The sequence below is a fragment of the Choloepus didactylus genome, chromosome 9 (assembly GCF_015220235.1).
Source record: "Choloepus didactylus isolate mChoDid1 chromosome 9, mChoDid1.pri, whole genome shotgun sequence".
NCBI classification, from domain to species: domain Eukaryota; kingdom Metazoa; phylum Chordata; class Mammalia; order Pilosa; family Megalonychidae; genus Choloepus; species Choloepus didactylus.
The window spans coordinates 50,984,599-51,010,485 of NC_051315.1; the positions used below are offsets into that span (position 1 = coordinate 50,984,599).

General features: G+C 37.2%; 1 protein-coding gene across 1 annotated transcript in view; it reads right to left on the reverse strand.

The window, feature by feature from the left end:
- The window catches only part of KCNH7 (potassium voltage-gated channel subfamily H member 7), a 527,676-nt gene that overhangs the window by 157,487 nt on the left and 344,302 nt on the right, over positions 1–25,887 (reverse strand). Inside the window, exon 3 of the mRNA XM_037848865.1 lies at positions 13,061–13,216. Coding sequence (XP_037704793.1) covers positions 13,061–13,216 — 156 coding nt within the window. The remainder of the gene's footprint in view (positions 1–13,060; positions 13,217–25,887) is intronic.

Consider the following 25,887-nt stretch of genomic DNA (forward strand, 5'->3'; position numbering starts at 1 on the left):
ATGCAGATGATAACTCCCTAGGGGGTGTATCTTCCCTAAGAGGAAGGAGCTGGGGCCCAGTTCTGCTACCTGCCTTCCCCTCAGAACTCAGACCCCAGAGCCTAGGGGAAAACAGCCAAAACAGAAACTAAAGGGGCCACACCTCCTTACACCAGTCAGGAGCAACAGGTGACAGCACCACCTGCTGGACAGTTTAGGAAAAGCCCTGTGGCTAGAGACCTCAGAGGAAAGACTGTCAATCTCTAAGACACACCCGCAGAGAGACTTGAAACTGAATCTAACCCCATTCTGAGATCTGAACCCCTTCTGGTCTGGGAAAATCTGATTGGGGTAAACAAGGAAACCAGATGACTAGACAATGGAGAACTACAATCTACACTTGGAAAAACGAAGATATGGCCCAGTCAAAGGAAGAAACTTACACCTCAGTCAAGATACAGTTGAGATATTGTTTCACTTTAATGAAACAATCCATTAAAGACTTCCAAAGAAATATGCTAAATCAAATCAAAAACCAAATCAATGAGTTCAGGGAAGATATGGCAAAAGAGATGAAAGCTATAAAGAAAACACTGGGTGAACATAAGGTAGAAAATTAAAGTTTGAAAAAACAACTGGCAGATTCTATGGAAATGAAAGGCACAACACAAGAGGTGGAAAACACAATGGAGACACACAACATCAGATCTCAAGAGGCAGAAGAAAACACTCAGGAACTGGAGAACAAGACACCTGAAAGCCTACACACAAAAGAACAGATAGGGAAAAGAAGAGAAAATATGAGAAACGTCTCAGGGAATTGAATGACAACCTGAAGCACATGAATGTATGTGTCATGGGTGTCCCAGAAGGAGAAGAGAAGGGAAAAGGGGCAGAAGCAATAATAGAGGAAACAATTAATGAAAATTTCCCATTTCCTATGAAAGACATAAAATTACAGCTCCAAGAAGTGCAGTGTACCCAAAACAGAACAGATCTGAATAGACTTATGCCAAGACACTTAATAATCAGATTATCAAATATTAAAGACAAAGAGAGAATCCTGAAAGCAGCAAGAGAAAAGTGATCAATCACATACAAAGGAAGCTTGATAAGACTATGTGCAGATTTCTCAGCAGAAACCATGGAGGCAAGAAGGAAGTAGGGTGATATATTTAAGATACTGAAAGAGAAAAACCACCAACCAAGAATCCTATATCTGGCAAAACTGTCCTTCAAATATGAGGGAGAGTTTAAAATATTCTCTGACAAACAGACAATGAGAGAGTTTGGGAACAAGATACCTGCACTACAGGAAATACTAAAGGGAAAACTACAGACAGATAGGAAAAGACAGGAGTGAGAGGTTTGGAACACAATTTTGGGTGATGGTAGCACAGCAAAGTAAGTACACTGAACAAAGATGACTGTGAGTATGGTTGAAAGAGGAAAGTTAGGAGCATGTGGAACAAGAGAAGAAAAGCGGAAAGATAAAGACTGGGACTGTATAACTCACTGAAACCTAAAGTGTTCAACAATTGTGATAAAATGTACAAATATGTTTTTACATGAGGGAGAACAAATGAATGTCAGCCTTGCAAGGTGTTAAAAATAGGGTGGTATTGGGGAAAAATACAATCAATGCAAACTAGAGACTATAGTTAACAGAAACACTGTATTATGCTTCCTTTAGTGTAACAAAGGCAATTACCAAAGCTAAATGCCTATAAGAGGGGGACATAAGGGAGGGATATGGGACTCTTGGCATTGGTGATGTTGTCTGACTCTTTTATTCTTCTTTAGTTTAATTCTATCTTTCCTTTTACTGCTTTTTAGCTGTCATTTTTTTTTCTTTCTTTTAATTTTTCTTTTGCCTCTGTAACTCCTTTGACTCTTTCTCCTTCTATGTGGAAGAAATGGAGATGTCCTTATATAGATAGTGGTGATGGTGGTGAATACATAAATATGTGACTATACAGGGAACCATTGATTGTTTACTTAGGATGGAATGTATGGTGGGTGAACAAAACTGTAATGGAGGGGGGGTGGTTAGTGGTATGGGATGAGTTGAGTTTTCTTTTTTTTTGTCTTTATTTCTTTCCTGGAGTATTGAAAATGTTCTAAAAATTGAAAAAAATATTGTGGTGATGCACAGCTGTATGGTGGTACCATGGGCAATTGACTGTACACTTTGGATCCTTGGATAACAAAAAAAAAAAAGAACAATCATATGTAAAATGACAGGATTCCCATATGCCACTCTATCACCAACACTTTGCATTGGTGTGGAACATATATTACAATTGATAATAGAATATTTTTATAATTGTTCTATTAATTAAAGTCAATGGTTTAACTTAGGATTCACCATTCCTATAGTTAATTCCATGGATTCAAAAAAAAATTATTCTCTTACTATGTATACAATCTAATGCTTCCCTTTTTAATCATATTCAGATAGATATTTCAATGGCGTTAACTGCATACACAATGTTGGGCTACCATCACCAGCATCTATTATCAAAACCTTTCCATTATTCTAAATAGGAACCCTGCACATTTTAAGCCTTAACTTCCCATTCCCTACACCTACCCCTCCCATGGTAACCTATATTCTAGCTACTGACTCTATGAGTATGCTTATTCTACATGTTTCAAAACAGTGAGATTTTGCAGTATTTGTCCTTTGTTCCTGGCTTATTTCACTCAACATGATGTCTTCAAGGTTCACACATGTTGTCACATGACTCAAGACTTCATTCCTCTTTCTGGCTGAATAATATTCCATTGCATGTATATACTACATTTTACTTATCCATTCATCAGCTGGTGGACACTTTGGTTGCTTACATCTTTTGGCAATTGTGAATAATGCCACTATGAAAATTGGTGTGCAAATATCAGTTCAAGTCCCTTCTTTCAATTCTTTTGGGTATATACCTAGTAGTAGGATTGCCAGCTCATATGGTAGTTTTATACTTAGCTTTCTGAGGAACTGCAAAACTGTCTTCCACAGTGGCTGCACCATTGTATATTGCCACCAACAATAGGTGTTCCTATTTCTCCACATCCTCTCCAACACTTGTTATTTTCCTTTTTTTTTTTTAAATAGCAGCCATTCTAATTGTGTGTGAAATGGTATCTTATTATGGTTTTGATTTGAATTTCCCTTAGGGCTAATGATGCTGAGCATCTTTTCATTGCTTTCTGGCTATTTGTATATCTTCTTTGGAGAGATGTCTGTTCAAGTCCTCTATTTTTTTTTTTTAATTGAGTTGTCTTTTTGTTGTCAAGTTGAAGGATTTCTTTTTATATTCTTGATAGCAACCCTTTATTGGATATACGGTTTCTAAATATTTTCTTCCATTGTGTAGTCTTTTTACTTTCATGATAAAGTCCTTTGAGGTACAAATGTTTTTAATTTTGGTAAGGTCTTATTTAGCTTTTTTTTTTTTTTCTTTCATTGCTTGTGATTTGGGTGTAAACTGTAAGAAACCACTGCCTAACACAAGGTCCTGGAGATGCTTCCCTACATTTTGTTCTAGATGATAGTTCTAGCTCTTAGGTTAAGGTCTTTGATTCATTTTGAGCTGATTTTGGTATATGGAGTGAGGTAGGGGCCCTCCTTTTTCTTTTGCAAATGGTGATCCAATTTTCCCAGCACCGTTTGTTGAAGATACTATTCTTTCCCAATTGAGAGGTCTTTGCCACCTTGTTAAAAATCAGTAGGCCATAAATGTGAGGGATGATTTCTCAACTCTCAATTTTATTCTATTGGTATAAATGTCTCTCCTTGTTCCAATACCATGATGTTTTGATTACTGTAGTTTTGTAACAGGTTTTAAGATTGGGCAGTATAAGCCTTCTAACTTCAGTCTTCTTAATCAAGATGGCTTTAACTATTCAGGGCCCCAAATAAATTTGATGATTGACTTTTCCATTTCTGCAAAGAAGGTTGTTGGAATTTTGATTAGGATTTAATGAATCTATAAATTTCTTTGGGTAGAATTGACATCTTAATGACATTTAGTTTTCCAATCCATGAGCATGGAGAATTTTGCCTTAGGACAGACCATGTCCGTAACTGACTTTGATGAGACTTTGTACTTAATATTGTTACTGAAATGGCTTAAGACTTTTGTGATATTGTGATGGAGTTACTGTATTTTGCATATATAAAGAACATGTCTTTTTGGGGTCCAGGGGGTGGAGAGTGCTACTTTGAAGCTATTATGTACCCCAGAAGAGGTCATGTTCTTTTAACTCACAATCCATTCTTGTGAGTGTAGACCTATTATGGGTAGAACCTTTTGATTAGGTTGTTTCAACTGAGATGTGACCCACCCAATTCAAGGTGGGTCTTAATCCTTTACTGGAGTCCTTCATGAGAGGATAAAGAACAGAAAAAAGCCAGAAAGATATATACAGAGAGAGACATACACAGAGAGATTGGAGAGAAAGTCCCCAGAGTTGCTAAGAGAGGACCCACAGATGCTCAGAGAGGAGGCCACTGGAAATGGAAGCTAAAAACAATGAGACGTGGGAGTGAAGGACCAGCAGATGCTGGCCATATGCCTTGCTATCTGACAGAGGAGTCTCGGATGCCAGCAGCCTTTCTTCAGAGAACGTATCTTCCTCTTGGTGCCTTTCTTGAGACATTTTCATGGCCTTAGAACTGCAAAATTATAAGCGAAATAAATCCCTTTGTAAAAACCAAGCCATTTCTGGTAAATTGCATCTTGGCAGCTTTAGCAAACTGAAACATTGCTCATAACAGTTTTTGACTTAAAGTCTATTTTAGCCAACATTAGTATAGCCATCCCAGCTGTCTTTTGAGTACTACTTGCATGGTATATATTTTTCCATCCTTTCACTCTCAACCTACTTGTATCTTTGACTTTAAGGTAAGTCTCTTGCAGACAGTATATAGTTGTGTCATGCTTTTTTATCCACTCTGCCAGTCTCTGCCATTTAACTGGAGGGTTTAATCCATTTACATTTAAAGTCACTACTGAGAATGCAGAACTTTCTTCTGACATTTTGTTATTTAGCCTTTCTAAGTTTTATTCCTTTTTTGTCCCTCACTTCTATTAAAGCCTACTTTTAGAATTATTTTCTTTTTTTGTGTTGAACCATACTGAGCGGCTTTTTACTTCTATCTGGATATATTTTTCTTCTATTTTCCTTGTGATTATCATGGGATTAAAATTTAACATCTTGAATATATAACACACATATTCAATTCGATACCAACTTAACTCCAACAGCATGCACATTTTTTTTATACTTGTTACCACTTACATCTTTGTACATTGTATTTCTAAAAACCTAGAGTTATCATTACTTTTTATGCATTTGCATTTGAGCACCCATAGGAAATAAGAAGTGGTGTCACATCTCAAACAATACGAGACAATAATACTGGCACTTATAATTACCAAAATGGTTACCTTTACTGCAGGTCTTTATTTCTTTATGCTGCTTTGAGCCACTGTCTAGTGTCCTTTCCTTTCAGTCTGAAGAACTCCCTTTAGCATTGCTTGTAGAGCCAGTCTAGTGGTGATGCTATCCCTCAGCTTTTGCTTATCTGAGAATGTCTAATTTTTTTGAAGGAGACATTTTTGAAGGAGAGTCTCTCTCTCATTTTTGAAGGAGACTCTCACCAGATACAAAATTCTTGGCTGGCAGTTGTTTTCCTTCAGCACTTTAAGTATTTCGACCCACTGACTTCTTGCTTCTGTGGCTTCTGATGAGAAATCGGCACTCAATGTAATTGGACTCCCTTTGTATGTAACACATTGCTTCTCTCTTGAGCTTTCAGAACTCTCTCCTTGTCCTTGGCTTTTTGACAGTGTAATCAATATAAGACAGGGTGAATTTTCCTGTTTGGTGTTCTCTGAATTTCTTGGATGTGCATATTCATGTCTTTTGCTAAGTCTGGGAAGTTCTCTGTCATTATTTCTTTGGCTATTCCTTCTGTCCCTTTCTCTGTTTCATCTCATTCTGGAACTTCCATATGTACATATTGGTGTGTTTGATGGTGTTCCAGAGGTGTCTTAGGCCATTTTCACTACATATATATGTTTTTTTCTTTTTCTTTTTCTTTTTCTTTCTGCTCCTCAGCCTGATTCATGTCAAGTGTCTTGTCTTCAAGTTCCCTGATTCTTTCTTATGCCACCTCCCATCTGCTCTTGAAATCCTCCTGGGCATTGTTCATTTCAGTTATTGTGGTCTTCAACTCCAGTAGCTCTGTTTGATTCCTTTTTATTATTTCTATCTCTTTAGTTAGACTCTCATATTGTTCATTCATTGTTTCCCTGATTTCCTTTAGTTCTCTGTACTTTCTTTCAATTCCTTGAGCATTTTTAAGATCCTTTTTCTGAAGGCTTTGTTCAGTATGTCCATATTTTCATCTCTTTCATTGGCATTTTCCGTATTTTTATCCTTGTCCCTTAGATGGACCATCATTTCCTGTTTCTTTGTCTTATAGTCTTTTGTTGCACACTGTACCTTTTAACACTTTAGAGTGTTAACTCTGTGATTTACTTCCTAGGATGTCTGTTTCTTGTTTTTTTTTTTTTTAAACAGCTGGTCAGAAGACAGAGATTTTCTTGAGCTTCAGCTCTCCTATCAGGAAGGTCTGCCCAAGGTGAATGCAGTGTTCAGGGTTTTCTCTGTCTTTCTGGGTCTCTGTCTTGTCCTGGGCTTTTGCTTGTTAGTTGTTTTGGAGTTCCCCTGTTTACTGGTATTTGATTGTCCCCTCTGTTTCCCAGAAGAGAGACCTCCCTCACCTGGGTATTTGACATGGGTAGGCCTTTGTCCCAGACTGTCTCTCTCTCTAGTTTTTAATACTCTTTTCATTATCTCACCCTGCTTTTGCCTGGAGGGCAAATTCTGGGAGGAGTGTCACTCCAGAGACGACTTTCCTACACCAGTCTTTCTCAGCCAAAACAGGGCCAGGAACCTAGGAACGGGGCGCAGACTGTCTCCAAAGTCCCCTCGGATCAGGAAGAGCTCCTAAAGCTTCTCTGATGGCTCCCTAAAGCTGCACCTTCCTGGCCTGCCCAGCAAATGTAGCCCTTCTGCTAACTTCCCTGCGGCCCTGAGGAAGCACTAGATCATTAAATCCCTACGTCTCTACGCCCCTCCAGTGTGGGGTTGAAACAGTCGCTGCCATAGCCTTTGTCTGGGGAGGATTGAAACAACAGCTTCCCTCCGAGCCGGGACCCAGACATCCAAATTTGCTAACCAAAAACTGTGATCAGCAATCAGCCACGCCCACTCCTGTTCTTGGGGAAGAGGATTTTCATGTCCCTTTCTGTCACCAGCAACTAGCCAGGGACCGGACCTTGCAGTGGTATGTTGCAAAAGCAGGGAATGGGTGCCTGTAGCTGCCCTGTAGACAGCAATTTACCATTCTTTATCATAATTTATCCGCCTCTTCCTCTTGTTCTTCCCTGGATGCTGTGCAGTGGTCTTCTGGCTTCTGGAGTTTCAAAATATTTGTTCCAGACCGTTGCTGCCTGTTTAATAGCTGTTTTGTTGTGAGGACTGAGTCCTGGAGCTCCCTACTCTGCCATCATCCCTGGAATTAAACCTATGCATAGCTTTGAAATGCAGTGCAATCATTTAGTAACTTGATACAATTTATTCTTTATTAAATGTTTTAAATTGATAAGTGGAGTGGAAATATTATTAGTTAAAATCTATTTGGGGATACTAACTTAAGACACACTTTTATAGTAGCTTAAACTGCCTCTTTGATTTAAAAACAAGATAAAAACAGAATGCATTCATTTTCTGTTTGTATGTATATTATTAAATCAAGAATTTTGTGTGAGGTTTTCCCTCCCTCAATAATTTTTTAATAAATTAAAATGTAGGTATGTGTGCCTGTATGTGTGTGTAAGCCAGAATGGTGAGCCTATATTTCTGCTATAGAATGAAAGAATCATGAAACTCAAGTATCCTTGTCAGTAATTTTTCTTAACTTTTTAAAAACATAAAATATTTTACTTTACATGGCATTTAAAATAATAAAAGTAAGTGTTTGTTAAATTTGCAGGCAATTAACTTCGAATTTAATAGTGTAAATATAAACACAGTTTGGTTGTCTTCCATATTGTGCATTCATAGCACCAGATATTAGAGCAGAGAAAAGAGAACACATTTTTTTCTATGGTCATTAGTCCCTTTAAAAGTGGTACCCTTCTAGTTCATAGACAAAGCATAACTGTCTCCTCTTCTCTGCATCATTTCCATTTTTTAGATTGCAGAATATTGACAAAAGCCATCAATGAGAAAAAATTAATTGTATCTTTTATTTGGTATTTGTATTTTATATAGAAATTTACATAACAATTGTGCAGCAAGCATCAATTTGATAGTAAGATTTATCAAAATAATGCTCTCTCCTGTACTTGCTTCATTCCAGGGTACACAAATCACTTATTTGTGGCTGGTCCTCTATCATCCACACAGAATAAGTCTGAAAAATTATGTCTCCCCAGAGAAAGCTGCTCACTTTTCTTGTGTAGAGTTACTGACCCTGAAACTAAGATATTTGTACTGGTGTTTCTGTTTGTTAAACTGCTGGAATGCAGTATACCAGAAATGGGTTTGCTTTTTCAATGGGGATTTATTAGGTTGCAAATTTATAGTTCTAAGGCCATGAAAATGTCCAAATTAATGTATCAAGAGGTAGATACCTTCTCTGACGAAAGGCCTATGGCATCTGGGGCTCCTCTCACATGGGAAGGCACATGGTAATTTCTCCTGGTCCTTCTTCTCTTGGATTCTGGTTTCAAACTGGCTTTCTCCAAAATGTCTCTGAGCTTCTGTCAGTGTTTTTCTCTCTCTTAGCTTCTCTGAGCTTTCTCTCTCCATGAGCTCTCTTAAAGGACTCCAGTAAAGGATTAAGACCCACCTTGAATGGGCTGGGTGGGTCACATCTCCATGGAAACAACCCAATCAAAAGGTCCCACCCAACAACAGGTCTCTCCCCACAGGGATGGATTAAGAGAATATGTCCTTTTATGGGGTATGTACAGATTCAAACCAGCACAACTGGGAAACAATCCACCACTTCATTCAATACAAAACAAGTCTCTGGGTTTCCACAATTTAGTCAGATCAACTTATCAGAGTCTTTTTTTATGATCCTTCTTTTCTATTGTGTCTTTAGTACTTTTTCTTTTCTTTAATCTTACTAATTTAATATTTTACTTTTTCACCTGTGTTTCTTGTATCTTGAATTGTCATCTCACACTTTCCCTTTATTTTGTCCACATTTTGGGAGAGGCAGCTAAATTGAAGGAAATCCTTTTCTTTTCAAACAAGTGATAATTTTTTCCCCATAATCCTCAGTTAAATTTCACCATTCTGGTACACACACACTCATACACACACTTATACACTCTTCCTTAGATGAGAAATTAAGCACTGATTAAAGGGACATTACAGTTTAAGATTTGCTCTTATATATACAATATATCCTTCTTTGTAACTATGCTTTCATTTCAGATCATTTTAAGTGACAACACCAAAATCTGCAGTTGGACTCTAGGTTAAGATACAGTTAATTCTTCAAAAAGAGATGTATCAGAATTTGACTTTCTTTTCTATTTTTGTTTCCTTTCTTTTTTTGGTTTTAGTGGCTAGCTCTGGATTAACATATTTGAAATAGCTAGTATAATTATTTTTAAGATTAAAAATAAAATTATAATTTAAGAAACAAAAAATCAGAAGGGGGTTTCAAAACACGAGAAGTAATATGCAGTAGAAATTGGATAGTATCAGAAGCTACCAAGGATAATTTGTCTCTCTTTAACTTTTCTACTTGACTCAATGATCAATTCTTCAAAAACTGCCACCAAGTAAAGGGAAATATAGACTACGTAATGAAAAAAAAAGTTATAATCAAAGCCAGTATACCAGTTATAAATAATGGGCCTTTATATTCCTCTGGAAACAATTTTATCTGCATATCTGTACTCTCTCCAATTATTCTTTGATATGGGTGACAGTTTCAGAATAAGGGAACCTCTACTGAACAGAATTGCTACTGAATTCGCTATGACTTGCTTGTGAAATGCTATTTTAATCACTTTTAAATTATAGTATAAAGTTGCACAGATTATACATTATATCCTGGGAAGCAACTGTACAGATTATATTCCATTCATGCAGCTAAATTTCCAATTTTCCACTTACATTTCAGCTGGAAATGACTATTTTACTTAAAAAAATCCTTCTTTTCTCTGCTGTGCTGATGCACCCCTCCTTTTTTCACTTCCATCCAAGTTGATTGACCATGCAAATCAACTAGTCCATGGGAAGAAGGACGAATTTAAGAAGACAGTGAAGACACTAAACTAGGTATCCCCAAACAAATTACCTTACTCATATTCACGGCAAAAGTAGAGGCTGATATTACCTGAAGGATACTCTTAGGAATCATTCAATAATGAATGAATGTGTTAGAGGAAAATACAAGGAAATCAAAACAGTCATCAAGTTAAACGAACAAGATTTTGAAATTAGTATAGTTCTTTTCCAGTAGTTCAATTTTGTTTCTGATATGTCACCTGGGAAACTGACAAGTTGTTGATTTTGAGAGAGCGGTTTTTCCAAGTGTGATATTGTTCAGAGTAAAACATTCAGAATATTGGAATGATATTACATTAATGTATTTGTCCCAATATTGCTTTAACAGAATATTATCCTGTCATTTAGACATACCTAAGGAAGTGACAGATACTATGAAAAAAACCTCAGCTGGTGTACTTCTGATTTAGTGTTATACTTAGGTTTACAACCTATGCTATTCAGATAACTTTTTTTTCCATCTGAATTTATATACAGTGTAAAAAATTCTTTTCTCAAATGTTAAAATAACGTGATAAGGCTAACAGCTTCTGTTGGGACAATGACAGATACCTAAATCATGATTTCTTCATGGCTCCTCCTAAAAACCACAGACAAGAAGGAGGGGCAAATAAAAATACCTATAACCCATGCCTAAAGAGTAACTAGAAACAGAGACATCCCAACTCCAGGGAAGAAAAATAAATTTGTCAAACAGGTACTCCACAAAAAAATTCTAGGCCTAGATGATTCACAGAGGAATTGCACTTACCTTTGAAAGACCTAATAATCCCCAAGTGTCTTAAATATTTCACTATAATGTAATATGGAGGAAAACCTCCAAATTTTTAATGAAGAAATTATAAAATCAAATCCAAAACTTGGTAAAATTGCATATGCACACACAAATATTACATGGCAATCTCACTAAAGAATCTTGATGTCAAAGTCCTAAAATAATATTCATAGTTTAGAACTCAACAGGATACTCCAAAATGAAATCCATCATGTTCAAGTGGGGGCTTATTCCAGGGATGCAGGAATGATTCCATGTTAGCAACTCCATTAATAAAAATTTACATACAAACAGAAATTTCCACAGATGCTAAAAGACATTTTACAAAATTCAACACCCATTCCTGATAAATATAAATCAGTGGAAACTTCTTTAAAATGTAGAACACATACAACTCAACTACATGCCTTCATTTTAATTAATGGGGAAGAAATAATGAAATTGAAGATCCAATTTATAATAGCAGCAACAGAAAATATAAAATGTCAAGGAGAAAATGAAATAAACGAGGACAAATTTAAACCAATTCTGAAAGACACAAAAATTAGACTTAAAAAAGAAAAGGAAAAGACATACATATTCCTGGATAGAATGATGCCTCCTCGTATCTTCTCATTAACTTCTCCCCAAGTTAATTTCTAATGTTAATGTGATCACAGTAAAAATACCAAAGGATGTTTTTCTGGATCTAGAGAAGTTGTTCCTAAAGTTCATATGGAAAAATAGGCCCAAACCCTTGAAAATTAAGATCAATAAAGGGGGCATACCATATCAGATATTAACAGTATAATTAAACCATTGTGATTCTGAAAGATAAACAGAACAATAGAATTGAATAAAAACTCCAGAAATAGACTCAAGCACATAAAGAAATATAGTATGAATAAAGATGCCATCTCAAAAATTATTGGGAAAGTAAACAAATGATGTGAGAACAACTGGAGATATTTTTAGAAAGAGAAAAATTAGATTTATGCCTTATACTGTACACCAAGATAAACTTTAGGATCAGAGGTCCTGAAAAAATGAAAACATAGTATTCTAGAAAAAAATAAGCAAAGTTCTATACAATCTTGAGATGGTGAAAGTTTTTCTCCTTATTACTCAAAATCCAGAAGCAACAAAGGAAAAGATTAATAAGTTTAAGCACATTACAAAAAAAACACAGCTTTTGCATGGCCAAAAATCATGAAGAAGATGAAAGACAAATTATTTATTGGGAAAACAGTTTAAATTTATCCTATAAATGAGAAAAAACAACCAAAAACCAGTAGAAAAACGGATACAAAAAATGGACAATTCACAGAAGAGAAATATGTGCACTGCTTAAATATATGAAACTTAGTGATAATAAGAGAAATATAAATTAAAACTAATTGAGGTTCTACTTCTCAACTATAAGAATGACAAAAATTGGGAAGATTGACACACTGTGTTGACAAAGCTGTGGGAAAAATGGCTCACACATTGCTGATGACATTTAAAAATGGTTCAAACCACATGGGGGAGCATTATGGAGTATCTAGAAAGACTACGTATGCATTGACCCTTGACCCAGGAATCCACTCTAGAAACCTACCCTGAGTATGCATTTGTGCAAGAATGAAAATACAAATGCACAATCCATTCTGGTTATTATTTGTAACAGCCAAAATTTGGAAACAACCAAAAGGCCATCAGTAAGGGACTGGTTGAATAAATGATGATATAACCAAGTCAAATGGTTTTGGAAACAGTTGATAAATTCTGTAGTACCACAAGGCACCATAGGGTAACATCAGCTATGGCTTATTAAATATAAAATTATTCTACTTAAAATGCAAATGCCTGTTGAAATCTGAACTGAAATGAAGAATTCATGAACATAATTACAGTAGCACAATATCCCGAGCATTATATACAAGTTTGCCCTTTACTTACGGTTTACAGTTTTGACTGGTAATATTGGGTTTACCCTCTCTGGGGAGGCAGCATTTTCCTCATCTGTCACATATTCAAAATTAATGATGAACATCATAGCCACACCTTCTTGGTTTTTCACTGGAATTATGTGAGTGTTACAAATGAAAGTGGACCCTAAGGAGATGAAAAATTGGTGTTAGGTCAAAAATATGCCTTCATTTTGAAGTATAAGTAATATTAACATTATAATAAACTTTTACAGAATTTTCTATCCTAAATGAACATGAAATTCAATTAAAATGATTTTGAGTTTTTACTTCATATCTTTTTGCATATATATTTACTTCAAATATGCACAAATTTTGCTGGAAAGATTTACAAGCAAATTAAGGTTTCGCTTTTACACTCACCATCTATAATAGTTACTGTAAGGGAAAAAAAGGCATATTCTTTAACTTTCTAGAAAGATTCATAGCTTTTCCTTATGTTTTGAAAAAGATCTGAATCTATGTAAAATATAGCTGTATAAACAATGAAGGTAACTCATTTGTGCCATTTTGATTTTAGCATTAACCAAATGGTGTCCTTTTCTCCTTTAAAGATACAACAGTAAATTATTGATCCTTTCTTAAATATTTCCAATAATTTTTATTTTTATGTAAAATTCATATTGCTCAAATTACATGATCTTCCTAGGTTTGTCACCTATTAGATAAGAACAAAATTTTGTCTACATTATTGTGTTAATTTGATTCCTTCAATCAAGAAGGTGACATTCTTCCAAAAGAAAAATTATAGGCTAATAAGACACACTTTACCAAAATCATCTGGAAATAAAATGAACTAAAGGAATGATTCAGTTTATAATTAGCTACCCTACCCACCCTCCAAAAGAAACCCTAGGATCCAAGATTTAGAGAATCTAAGAGTGAGAGATTGAAGCAGCTGTGAAATTTACACATGCAATTGAAAGGTTTACTTCTTGTTGCTGAAGTCTAGAAATACGTATTATCCCAAAGCAGTTTCCTTATGTTTTTGTTATCTGAATATTTTCTTTAGTCATAGGGATGGAAAAATCACAGATTAGGGATTTGTTTGGGTTCAAAAATATTGTATTTTTAAAATGCAAAAACCTCAGGAGCGTTATCAATTGTTTAGGCAAAAGTGTATATTTTGATGGTTTGCTTTTTAATACCCCCTTGAATCTTGAGGAGAGGGAATGTAGAGGCAGGAGCAGATTGGAAGCAAGGCTGGTCTGGTATGAGACTGCAGAGGGAGATGCGGGAAAGTGGGAGGTCACTGGGAGACCAGGGACAGGGGCATTGGCAAATAGCAAAAGGATACAGTTAGATAGGAAACCCTAACACCCTCAGAGGCCAGTAGACACTAATGTTTCAAAATGGTGTCCTTGGAAGAGTCTGACTATTATAAAAAGAAAAGTAGTCTTATATTCCTTTCTACCTATTCTTTCCTTCCTTCTCTTTTCTGAACCAAGCCTCCTGTTAAGAGAGCTGAGAACAAAGGCTATTGCTAATATTGCTATAGATTGAGGACATCACAGGTGGAATGGCTTTGTGGGTGGATCTAGACAACTGATTATTATTTGTGAAATTGTTTCTATGGGGAAATGTGTTCTAATTTCCAAGAAACTGATATACAAATACACTTTTAGAACATAGACCATTTATAAGTCTGGGTTACTTGTATGCTAATTATGATCCAGATTTCAAATGTGGATAGCCCCCCAAATTTGAAATACAGAGGACCTTGGAACTCATATTTTCTATAAATGTGGCCATGATTCTAAAGATGTTAGAAAAATATGTTTTAAGAATGACATGCTGCACCTTCACAATCTTCAGTTATATCTTCAATCCATTTAATATAATAGTTAGCTGGAGCTCTTGTCATAGTTTCTATGGTAACAAACGGGATGACTTTAGTAAACAGAAAATAAGCAACTTAAGACTGTTCTATTAGAACTAAAAATAGAAATGCTTCAGGCCAGGCATCACAATATACACTGATTAAATAGAGTATGAGGAGATGCTAGAAATAGCCATTATGTACTTGGCTAATGAATCAAAATACATATTGATTTTATCACTTAAAATGACATTTCCTGGATCATTTAGTGTTATCATTGTGAATTCACAGATTTGTTACTTAGCAGTTTTTGAATCTTTGGGGTATACTGCTAATTGTACAACAAAACTTTAACACAGATCTTTGATAAATCAAAAAATAAAAGATATGGGGATAGAGATCTAATAGGTTTCTAATAGAGCCAAGTAATTTTGCTTTTGGAAATAAGAGGCAAATTCATGTCTTTCAATACTAATGTTTGCAAATATACTGTCTAGTACTAAAAAAATCATAAAAATATGGTGGTTTAGAAAAAAAGTGAAGCTATACGCATTGGCCCAATAGCATATTGAAGTGTAATTAATCTGGGATTTAGTGTCCACTATAATTATTTCCTGCATGCTTCTGTTAAGCAATACATCTCCTCTTAAGTCAACTGAAGGGTCATATTTACATTTTTTCTTTAGTCTTGGGATTAATGTCTCCATTAATCTTGCATAGCCTCCTGGAAAGCAGACATTAAAAGGAGATACATGGAATTTAGAAGAGAAAGAGAACATCTGACTGTGCCCCTAGTTATTTTTTCTTGAAAGCAACACTGGAGAGCAAGAAACATTAATCCAATGAACATGACTCTAACAATGAAAAAAAATAAGCACATTCAATAAGGAGGAAATAAGAGAACAAACTAAAACCAGAAAAAAAAATAAAGTTCAGAACTTGTTAAAATGAATCTTGCATTCAAATGAAATTAATAGTGTTAAGAAGCAGCTTATTTACAATAACTATTCAATATTTATAAAATTATGCATGCAATTACACTGATATTAGTTAGACTCAGGTTCATTTCCATGTTTTGTCTCCTGAGTAAAAACATTCTCAAAGTGGGAAAGGCTGCTTAGGAAGAACAGGATTCATTTTAATCATGTTTCTAGAATGTGCAATATTTAACTGTAGCTAGGGAGCAAGCGAAGTCAGGGTAATCTGAATAATTAAGAAAATTACCCCTTAATTAATAAATTGGTGGCATAATGTCTAGCTGCATTTTGAGCTTTTCCAAAGATGTTTTATTCTCCTCTGTTTTGAGCTTTTTGAAAGGTGTTTTATTCTCCTCTCTATGGTTTGGGTTTATAGGGAAGCCCTATGTCCTCTGAAATCAATAAATGTTTAATGAGCACCTAATATTGGATTGAGCACCTAATATTGGGTTTTTGGATAGTGGTGGGAAGGCCAGCAATGAATAAACAAATCCAGTTCCTACACTCATGGAATTTATACCCTACTGGAGGAGACGTCATAAATAAACACATAAATATCTAATATATCAAGTATAAATCCAGGCAATGAGGAAAGAGAAAGAAGAAGGGAGTAGATAATGACAACGCCTTTTTAAAATAAGCTGGTAAGGGAATACTTTTCCTACAAAATGGCATTTAGGCAAAGACATAAAGGAAGTAGTGGAATGTGCCAGGTGGCTCTATGGATAAAGAAAAGAATGCACCTGCCAGAGAAAACATCAAGTGCAAAAGCCTTTAGGTGGAGGTGTATTTGGTGTGCTCAAGGAACAGCCGGGAAGCCAGTGAGACTTGAGCAGTGTGGTGGTTGTGGAGGATGGTGGGCTTGGGAGAGCAGGGAAAGTTCAGAGGTAGCGGGGGCCAGACCATGTAGGAAGGCAACATACAGATTTGGAACTTTCCTCTGAGTTAGAGAGTAGGGCATTGGAGGGTTTTGTGCAGAGGTTTACTTAAACTATCCCTCTGACTTCTATGTGAAGAATACCTCATAGGGGAGGCCAGGATAGAAGCAGGGAGAACAGTTAGGAAAAATATTGCATGAGTCCTGGCAAAAGAAGATGGTGGTTAGGACAGGGTGGTGTAGCTAAAGATGCTGAGAAGGGGTTAGTTTGGGATATTTTTAAGGTAAAGCTTATAGGATTTACTGATCTGTTGGATGGCATATGAGAAGATGAGAGTGGTTCCAAGCAACCCCAAATTTTGGGGCTAAGGAATTGAAATAATGTAGTCATGGATTATTAAAATGGGGAAGCTGGTAGAGATGGTTTTAGACATGTTAATTTTGTGATTGCCTGTCAGATATCTTAGTGGAAGTGTTGAGAAGGCAAGAGACTGTGCTTCAGAGACAGGTTCAAGTCAGAAATGTGATCTTGGGGGTCATCAGGAATGAATTAAATTTAAAGGCATGAGACTGGATGAAGTTACCTGGGGAATAAATATAGATGGAGAATTTCCGGGCCGGAGCCCAGAGGCACTGCAGCATCAGACAGAGGAAGATGAAGGAAGAACTGCCAAGAATGTAGAGGAACACAGGGTGAGGTGGGAGGAAAATGAAGAGAGTGTGGGGTACCCAGGGCTAGGAGAAAAACATATTTCAAAAGGAAGTCATGGATCAAGATGGAGGAGCAAGAAGCTCCTGTGCTCCGTCCCCCCATAGAACCTTTGAACAGTTAGCAAGCACTGGCAGAAATATCTTTCTCAAAGCTTTAGAATGCAGTTAAAGGATTGGGTAGCTGGGGGAGTGCCAAATCAAGAAAAAGGCAACTTAAAAGTGGTAGGATGGTCCCTGACTATTCACCACCCCCCTCCCCACACACACACACACACAAAGTGGTAGGATGTTGCGGTGCTTTGGCTGGCCCCTCCCCCCTTCCCTCACAAACTTGGTGCGGAGCTGCCCATCCTCTCAGTGTGGGTGGGGACCAGAAAAACCCTGGTGCGCATAATGGGATCATGTGTATCTGGGCCAATCTGTATGGTGGCAGCCTGAAGACTTAATCAGGACACTCATCATAGGCTTGCCATCTCAGAGTTGAGCGTCTAGCATGCAGTGGGCACTCGGTCAATGGTAGCTCATGGGAATGAAACATTTTGGTATAATGTGGTTGGTGTAGCTATTGGATATGCCCAAAGTGTTATTTTTGTAAGAGACCAGGAAATGACTGACATGCACAAATTTTTAAGCCTGAGTAGGAGCCAACTTGAAGAGGAATTTCCTTGGAGAAGAAACAAACACACAGTTCAAACCAATTTTACTTCAACAACAAATTATTCAGAACCCATTCTATGCAAGACACTGTTCTTGGCTCTAGGGGTTCAGCAGGGAACAAAGCAGACTCAATCCTCGTCATTGTGTAGTTTACAATCTAGTGGGGGTTAAGGAGGAGACAAAATAAATAAGTAAAATGCATATATATAAAATAGCTATGGTATCACAGAATACTGTGGAGAAAAGAAAGGGCATAATAAATGACAGGAGTTGAGGAAAGTTTGCAACTTTTATGGAGGGTGGGGTGGGAAAGGCCTTGCTGTGGGAAAGAGGCTGGACCAGGCCAGAGATGTGTGTTTAAAATAGATAAAGCTAGGGGGAAAGAAGTCAGAGGTCCAGGCCAGAAAGGTAGCCAAGCAGGGGAGTGAGGAGGGGGACAGAAGAATTAGCATCTTGTGGGCATTTTAATAACTTTGTCTGAGTATGGGAAGTCATTGGAAGGTGTGAGCAGGGGAATGAGAGGCTCTGGTGCATATTTTAACAGGTTTACCTGGGCTGCTCTAAAGAAATGGACACACGAAACACCTTTGTGTCCAGGGTAGACATAAACAGTTTGGTTTTACTAGACTCTAGTGTCTAAAGTCTGAGGTGGGGAGTGACAGATGAGGGTTGAGCAGTTGGGTTCATGTCCTGATGGCCCTGTATGTCTTATTAAGGAAGCTTGGAATTCAGTCTTTGGGTTGGTTGTTGGGATACAGTGAATTGTTTTGAGTATGGCAGTATCTTCAGAAGGATTTTATTGTACAGATCATGCAGAACTTGTGCAGTTTTAGGTACTAGCAAAGTTCTAGAGAAGAGAGAAGTCGGTTCAAAAGATATAGGGGCTATCTATTTGATTAAAGAGACGGAAGACACATTTAGAAAGACTGTTTAATACTCTTACACAACATTATATCAACAAAAATAAATGGAGTTGCCAGTTCCAACAAGCACATATGGTCTGTTTGGCCTTTTGGACTGAGTCAAACTTGACTGCTTTTGGGGAGCATGTGGCTATCAATCTAATACTTGCCCATGTCCCTTATTTTAACAATCATCTTAAGGAGCGTAGGAAAAGCAAATGGGAGGAACTCACGTGAGCTAATAAAACTGCTTTACATAGAGGCATTATAAACAAAAGTACTGAGCTGGCAGAATATTGGCAGTGCATTAGGTCAAAAGAAACATTCTTAACAGAATAATCACCAATATATATGGAATTAACATAATCACCAACACAATTAAATCATAACAATCATTAACATATTTAGATAGTTGGAGTAATTTGGGATTAGATTTACAATTTCAGAATTTCCAGGGGAAATTTATTTGAAAAATGGAGACTGAGCTAATGTACACAAATCTGGTTGTCACATTCATGTTCTGTTGGTTGTATTAGCACTGTCTGAGATGTCAACTACATGAATGACTTATTTTGAATTACTACTTATTTAAAACTATTTGAAACATTTAGAAAATGATGAGGCAGTGCCAGTGAGTAGTAAATTTCCTGGATGCATAGTTCTGTGTAGCCTGGAGGTTATGTCCCTGGCCTTTGGAATTGGATAGACGTAGAGCTGCTATGAATTGTTGAGTGACTTTGGGCAGGTTGCTGATGTCCTCAAGCTTCGGATTCCTCCTCTGTAAAATGGGGAAAGGAAGAGAGAGCACCCTTCCTCATAATGTTGGAAAAGTGAAATGAGATAATACATGTAAAGTACTTGGCATGGAATCTGAAATTTAGGAAGTGGACAATAAAGGAGTGTCATTAATATTATTAACTAGGTTGGGGAAAATCAGTTCCTCAACTTGAAACAATGGATAAACTTTCTTCAAAAATTGGTGCATGAACTGAGTCATTCAACCCTTAAGGAACTACAGAGGTGAACTCATCAGGTTAATAGCCTTGTCTGCAGATGAGAAGGTGCATCAAGCAGCAATTTGAACAGGGGGCAAGGAAGGGAGCCCTTTTATCATCTCGTGTCTAAAATATGTCTCCTTGACTTTGCAGTGACAAGGCCTTTGGTTTATTTTCTGTGTTTCTCCTGTCCCTGTGGATCACCCCATTGCCTTTAAAAAGCACACTCTATATACCAGGTAACACTTACGGTAGCAGAACTCAGCATCTTTTGGTAAGCCCCATAGTCAGTAGCACTTGGAATGTAATAGAAATGTGTGAAACAATCTTTATATCTGGATTTGTTATAGTTGTACCATGATCAGCATTTAAAAGCACTTTTTAGGAAGAAGGGTAATGATAACATCGAGCATTTAGTGAGCACACGTCAGCTACTAGCCCCTGTTCTAATTACTTTACACAACTTGTTATCATTTGTGTTATTTAATTTATGTAACTTAAAGATGATGGCACCATTATCATCCCATCATGCAGATCGAAAGGAAGCCATGCATATAACCTTTCCTTTTTCTTAGTCTGGGGCACTCCTTCCCCTTTCACTGACTGGAACAAAGTGCTTGGATTCCAATTCCTTCATTATGCCATGTTTTTAAAAAAGGTATATTCTGAAGATCCCTTATTTGTAAGTGATGGCCTGAGAACTAAAACTCTTCCCGCTTCTTTCCCTCAGTCTTGCATATTTCTGCAGCACTCCTGACTTAGGCAGAATTTGCTTCTCTTACTACTTAGCAGGAAAGAAGGCACCATCTACTTGCAGTCTGCCTCCAGCCATGCACTTTATTTTAATCCATTCATTCCTATTCTGACTCACGATCATTTTCCATCTCTCTATCTTTTATCAATTCTGGGCTTAATAAGAATAAGGGTGCCGACCTTCCTCTCCATGTCCCTATATATTATTATTACTGCTACTCTTAACAACTACACAATCAAGTCATGGCTACTATTTCCTGAATATTTTCTATTTTCTACATAGAATAACATGCGAGAAATTTTTATTTCAGAAACATTAAAGGTTTTTCTCAAGTTGGTAGTAGAACTAGGGTATGAACTTAGCCCAGCTTAACTCTAAATCTTTCTCCTACATAAGTGTTTCCCAAAGAGTGAGATGTTAATAGATGCTATGAGAAAAAGTTCTCCATAAATAATCCAATTTGGGAAATGCCAGGTATTATGTCTCCTTTTTGGAGATGCTCAGTGCACATTAAAGTATTAGGGGTTCTGAGAACTTTTAAAAAAAGAAGCATATTAACTTTATTTAATGCAGCATTTTCCAAATTTGACTATGTGTGATGGTTAAGTTCATGAGTCAACTTGGCCAGGTTATGGTGTCCAGTTTTTGGTCCAGCAAGCACTGGCCTAATACTGTGAGGCTATTTGGTGGATTTAAATCATCAGTAAGTTGACTACATTTATGGCTGATTACATTTACCATCAACTGAGGAGACTGCCTTCAACAATGAGAGAAGTATTATCCAGTTGGTTGAAGGCCTTAAAGGGAGAACTGATGATTTCAGCTGTCAGAATGAAGAATTTCCAACTCTTCTTCAGCCAGCCAACTTCTCCTGAGGAGGGCAATGAAAACCTGTAGAATTCAGACTTGTCTGTCCCGCAACTGCATGAACCAATTCCTATAAATCATCTCGTAATAGTTATATCTGTTGGTTCTGTTTCCCTAATACACTATGAAATCACATTTAGAGAAATTTGCAATAACATCTAGCTCCTTGGAATGTCATTTGGAAAACAATGAACTGTGTCAACCTCCCTCCCTGTTTCAAAGACACCCTTCCAAGGGGGAAGAAAGTAAATACCATAGGTCACCTGGGTGCCAATTGGTGGGGGTGGAAGAGGGAAGAGAATGCCAAAGGCCATTCTCATCAGCTCTATATATTTTGCTTGGTATTGTTTCTGGTCTGAGCTCTCAGAAATCCAACTAAAATAGCAGTCATATTTGATCACATATTTTGCATCAGTGATTTCCCTACAAGGTTGTTCTAAGTTCAAAGGTTATTGCAAAATAAAATATAACAGAGGTTTTCATATCCTACTACCAATTCATACTATTTGACAGACATAAAATTTTATAACATAAAAGCCCTAATTTAATAATCCATTAAAATTGCATGGGATAACTCTGACCTATGCAAGGAAATATTTTCAACTCTGTTTCCTCAGGACTCTTTTCCCTTCATTTAAAAAATGTGGTTATATGTGAACTTTATTTATTGACTGTTATGCCTTTCCACTGACACATTCTCTGTTATTAGGCAGGTGTTAGGTTCTCCTCATACTTATAAACTTGTTTATTGAAAAAAAAGCAAGTTCAGATGTTTTCCTATATTTGCTAAACCACTGATAAATTATTTGACTATTGAAATTAGCAGAAAAACTCTTAAACCCTGTCTGACCCATAAATCAGATTGTCTCTTAAGAGATACGATTAAGATTACCTGCTTCACAGACCTGGTTCCTGTTTAATTTTGGAGCTCTTTGGAGTGAATTAGTGTATTAGAAAACATGAGTGTTAGAACAAGCTGAGGCTGATTTACAGGGCTGTACTTGATCTCTGAGCAAGCCAAGTGTGTGTTTATGATCGGTAACTTTGGGGCACATTTGTCTCAATTTTTCATACTTCTATACCCAAGTAAATTTTTGATTATTGGTTCAAAAATTTTTTACAAGACATATATATGTTACCAAGCCTAGAATTGTCCTAAAGCCAGCCCACTTCACTGAACTGCCATTTGTTCAGTCAAATTGCATTATCACTGAGCTGACTGAGCTGATGCAGAATATGAGCAAATCTGCACATTCCTATGGTATTTGTGCACTACTGTCAAGGTCAAAACACAATCAGAGTTCTTGGGCCAGCCACCTACTGTGTGGATGTCACTGCTGACTAAGACTGTCGATGGCTATATGCATAGTGTGCTCTGTTTATGGTGTGTGTGTGATTGTTGAAAGGAACCATACATTTTTTATCTCACTATGTTTGCAACTTTGGAGCAGGAACAAACATGACTAATGTGAGTCTGTTTCATACCTTAGAATGAGTAAAAGTATTAACAAGCATACATTGAGTATCTACTATATAAAAGGTACTGTACCAGATATTGCAGGGGCAATTTAGCATGAATTAAATAAGAACCTTTATTTGAAAGGAGAATACAGTTTGTGGGAGAGCACTGGAGTGACTGAGAAGAGGACAAGTCATTTACAGTCAGGGATATGGAATATTTCAAGGAAGACTCATCATTTAAAGCTGGTCTTAAATGACTGTGAGAGGTAGAAATTGGGAGGTGGGGCATTTCAGGCTGAAGGAGAAGTGTGACAGTGAGAAAACACGGAGACTCCAGGGCAAATGAGTGATATATGGACTCTTCTGGAGCAGCGAATTTTATTACCCCTATGCCCGATAGTTGTCAGTTTGGTAACTCACCTTTATTAACACAACTGCTACATGCCTGTCATTATGCTGAGTCCCTTATGTGCTTTATCTCTTTTAATCTTCATAAGAACCTTAATGAAGTATATGCAGTAAATGTCACCATCTTATAGAAGAGAGACCAAGGCATGGAAAGGACAAATAACTTTCCCCAACTCAGCAGCTAGTCTGTGGGAGAGTCAGGATTCTAATCTGGACGGTCTAATGCATGCCAGGGTTTGCACACAATATAGTGAGGCTTTTATTTCTGCTTATTTACATGTGAGATAAACAATTTCAGCCACACAGGACTCTGGATTCTTCCCTCATTAGACCTCAACAAACACTGATAGGATTCTTAGAAACACCCTCTACTTCATCCAATGCAGAACAAGGCAGGTTTATAAATGACAAGCCACGAAAAATGGCTCAGGCCTCCTCTGAGAATTCTCTACAGTTGGGGTTAAAATTAGGCCCTGTAGGCATGTCAGGGACAAAAATGATAGAAACAGAAAAAAGGTGAAATTGAAGGTATTTCTCAAGGTAATCCAGCCCTCCTCTCACCTAACAAAAATTATCATTTGACCATTGAAAGGCAGGATTTTTTATTTTTTATGACTCAAATATTTTCACAGAATTGTAGAGGCAACAGAAACACTCTCCTAGAAAATGCGTGTGAACAGGGGATTTTCTTTCTATAGGAAATGTTTTGCATGAACGGCTTTGGTAGAGAACACTGTCTCCCAGGCTTTGACACCAGTCTTTGGGGCATATGGCTCCTACAGATGTTCCCAGCTGCTGGGATGCCTGATGTCAGGGACTGCCATGCCATGGCATATCTTGCCTCAGATATATTTTTGCGAATGCAGTTTCACAACAAGAAGAAGAGACATTTCATTACACATTCACCCCAAACCACATTTATTGTTGCTTTTGTGTCTTACCCATACCAGGATACAGGACCTAGCCTTGTACCTTCTAAAAGTAAGAGAGTAGTGACTGCTTTGGTCCAGCTGTTACGCTGAGACCACAGGGAAAGATGCTGGATGAGGACAATCTGATCTGTGTACACGACAACGTACCTTTATCTGACAGGTAGGCTCTTTCCCTGTGTCTATGAGAGGCTGTGGAATGCAGTGGTTAAGACTAAAATCTCTGCATCAGATGGCCAGGGGTGAATTCCTGGGTCTGCCACTTTCCAGTGTTTGACCTTGGGATTAGTTACTTAACTGTTCTGAGACTCAGTTTCCCCATCTGTAAAATGGGGTATGATAACATTACACACCTCATGGAGTTATATGAAGATGAAAGGAACCAATACCTGCCAAAAGCTTAAAACATCACCTTGCACATTGAAAAAGTGTTAGCTATTGTTATCATAAAGGAATTCTCAAAGAATAAATTTGCAGCTTATAGCCAGTAAGTCATTAATTGATAAAAATAGGGTCAAACATTTTTAAAATTAGAGGTGGAGTGAAATGTGCTTACAATATATCAAATTCATGTGTGTGCTGGTTTGAAGTGGTTACGTACCCCAGAGAATGCCATGTTCTTTTAATCCATTACTGTGGGTGCAGACCTGTTGTGGGTGGGACCTTTAAGTTAGGTTATTTCAATTTGAGGTGTGTCCCACCCCATTCAACGTGGGTCTGAATCCTTTACTGAGTACTTTATGAGGGTAAAAGACAGAAAAAGCCCAGAGAGCTCAGAAAGAAATACCCAGAGAACTTCGGAGAAAGCTTAGAAAAAGTTCCCAGAGAGAGCACAGAGAGAATTGCCCAGAGGTGCTAAGAAAGGACCCACAGAAGCTTAAAGAGGAGGCCACTGGAACCAGGGACAGAAAGCAACAAAATCTCAGAGTGGAAGACCAGCAGACACAGGGCCATGTGCCTTGCTATCTGACAGAGGAACCCTGGATGCCAGTGTCCTTTCTTCAGAGAAGGTATCATCCAGTTGATGCCTTTTTTGGGACATTATCATGGCCTTAGAACTGTAAATTTGTAAGCTAATAAATCCCCACTGTAAAAGCCAACCCATTTCTAGTATATTGCATTCTGGCAGTTTTAGCAAACTGAAATCACCTTGTGAGCAACTAACTGCCCACCTACACCCTGTATTCCCAGTCCTCTTAGGCTCTAGCTACACAGTTGCCTCCTCAAACCTTACCTCTAGTTCTGAACTTCTTCTGGGTCTTGCTCCTTATGAAGATTTACCAGTCCATATATTTATCAGACTCTTGCTTAAGCACTTGTTGACTGAAGAGATAAATAGGGCTTAATTGTCAGATAAGGGAATAAGTCTCACCTCTGATGTCAGAATTTTTGGCAGGTAAGCTTGATGCTCTTGTGGTTTTACCCATGACTAGAAATATGT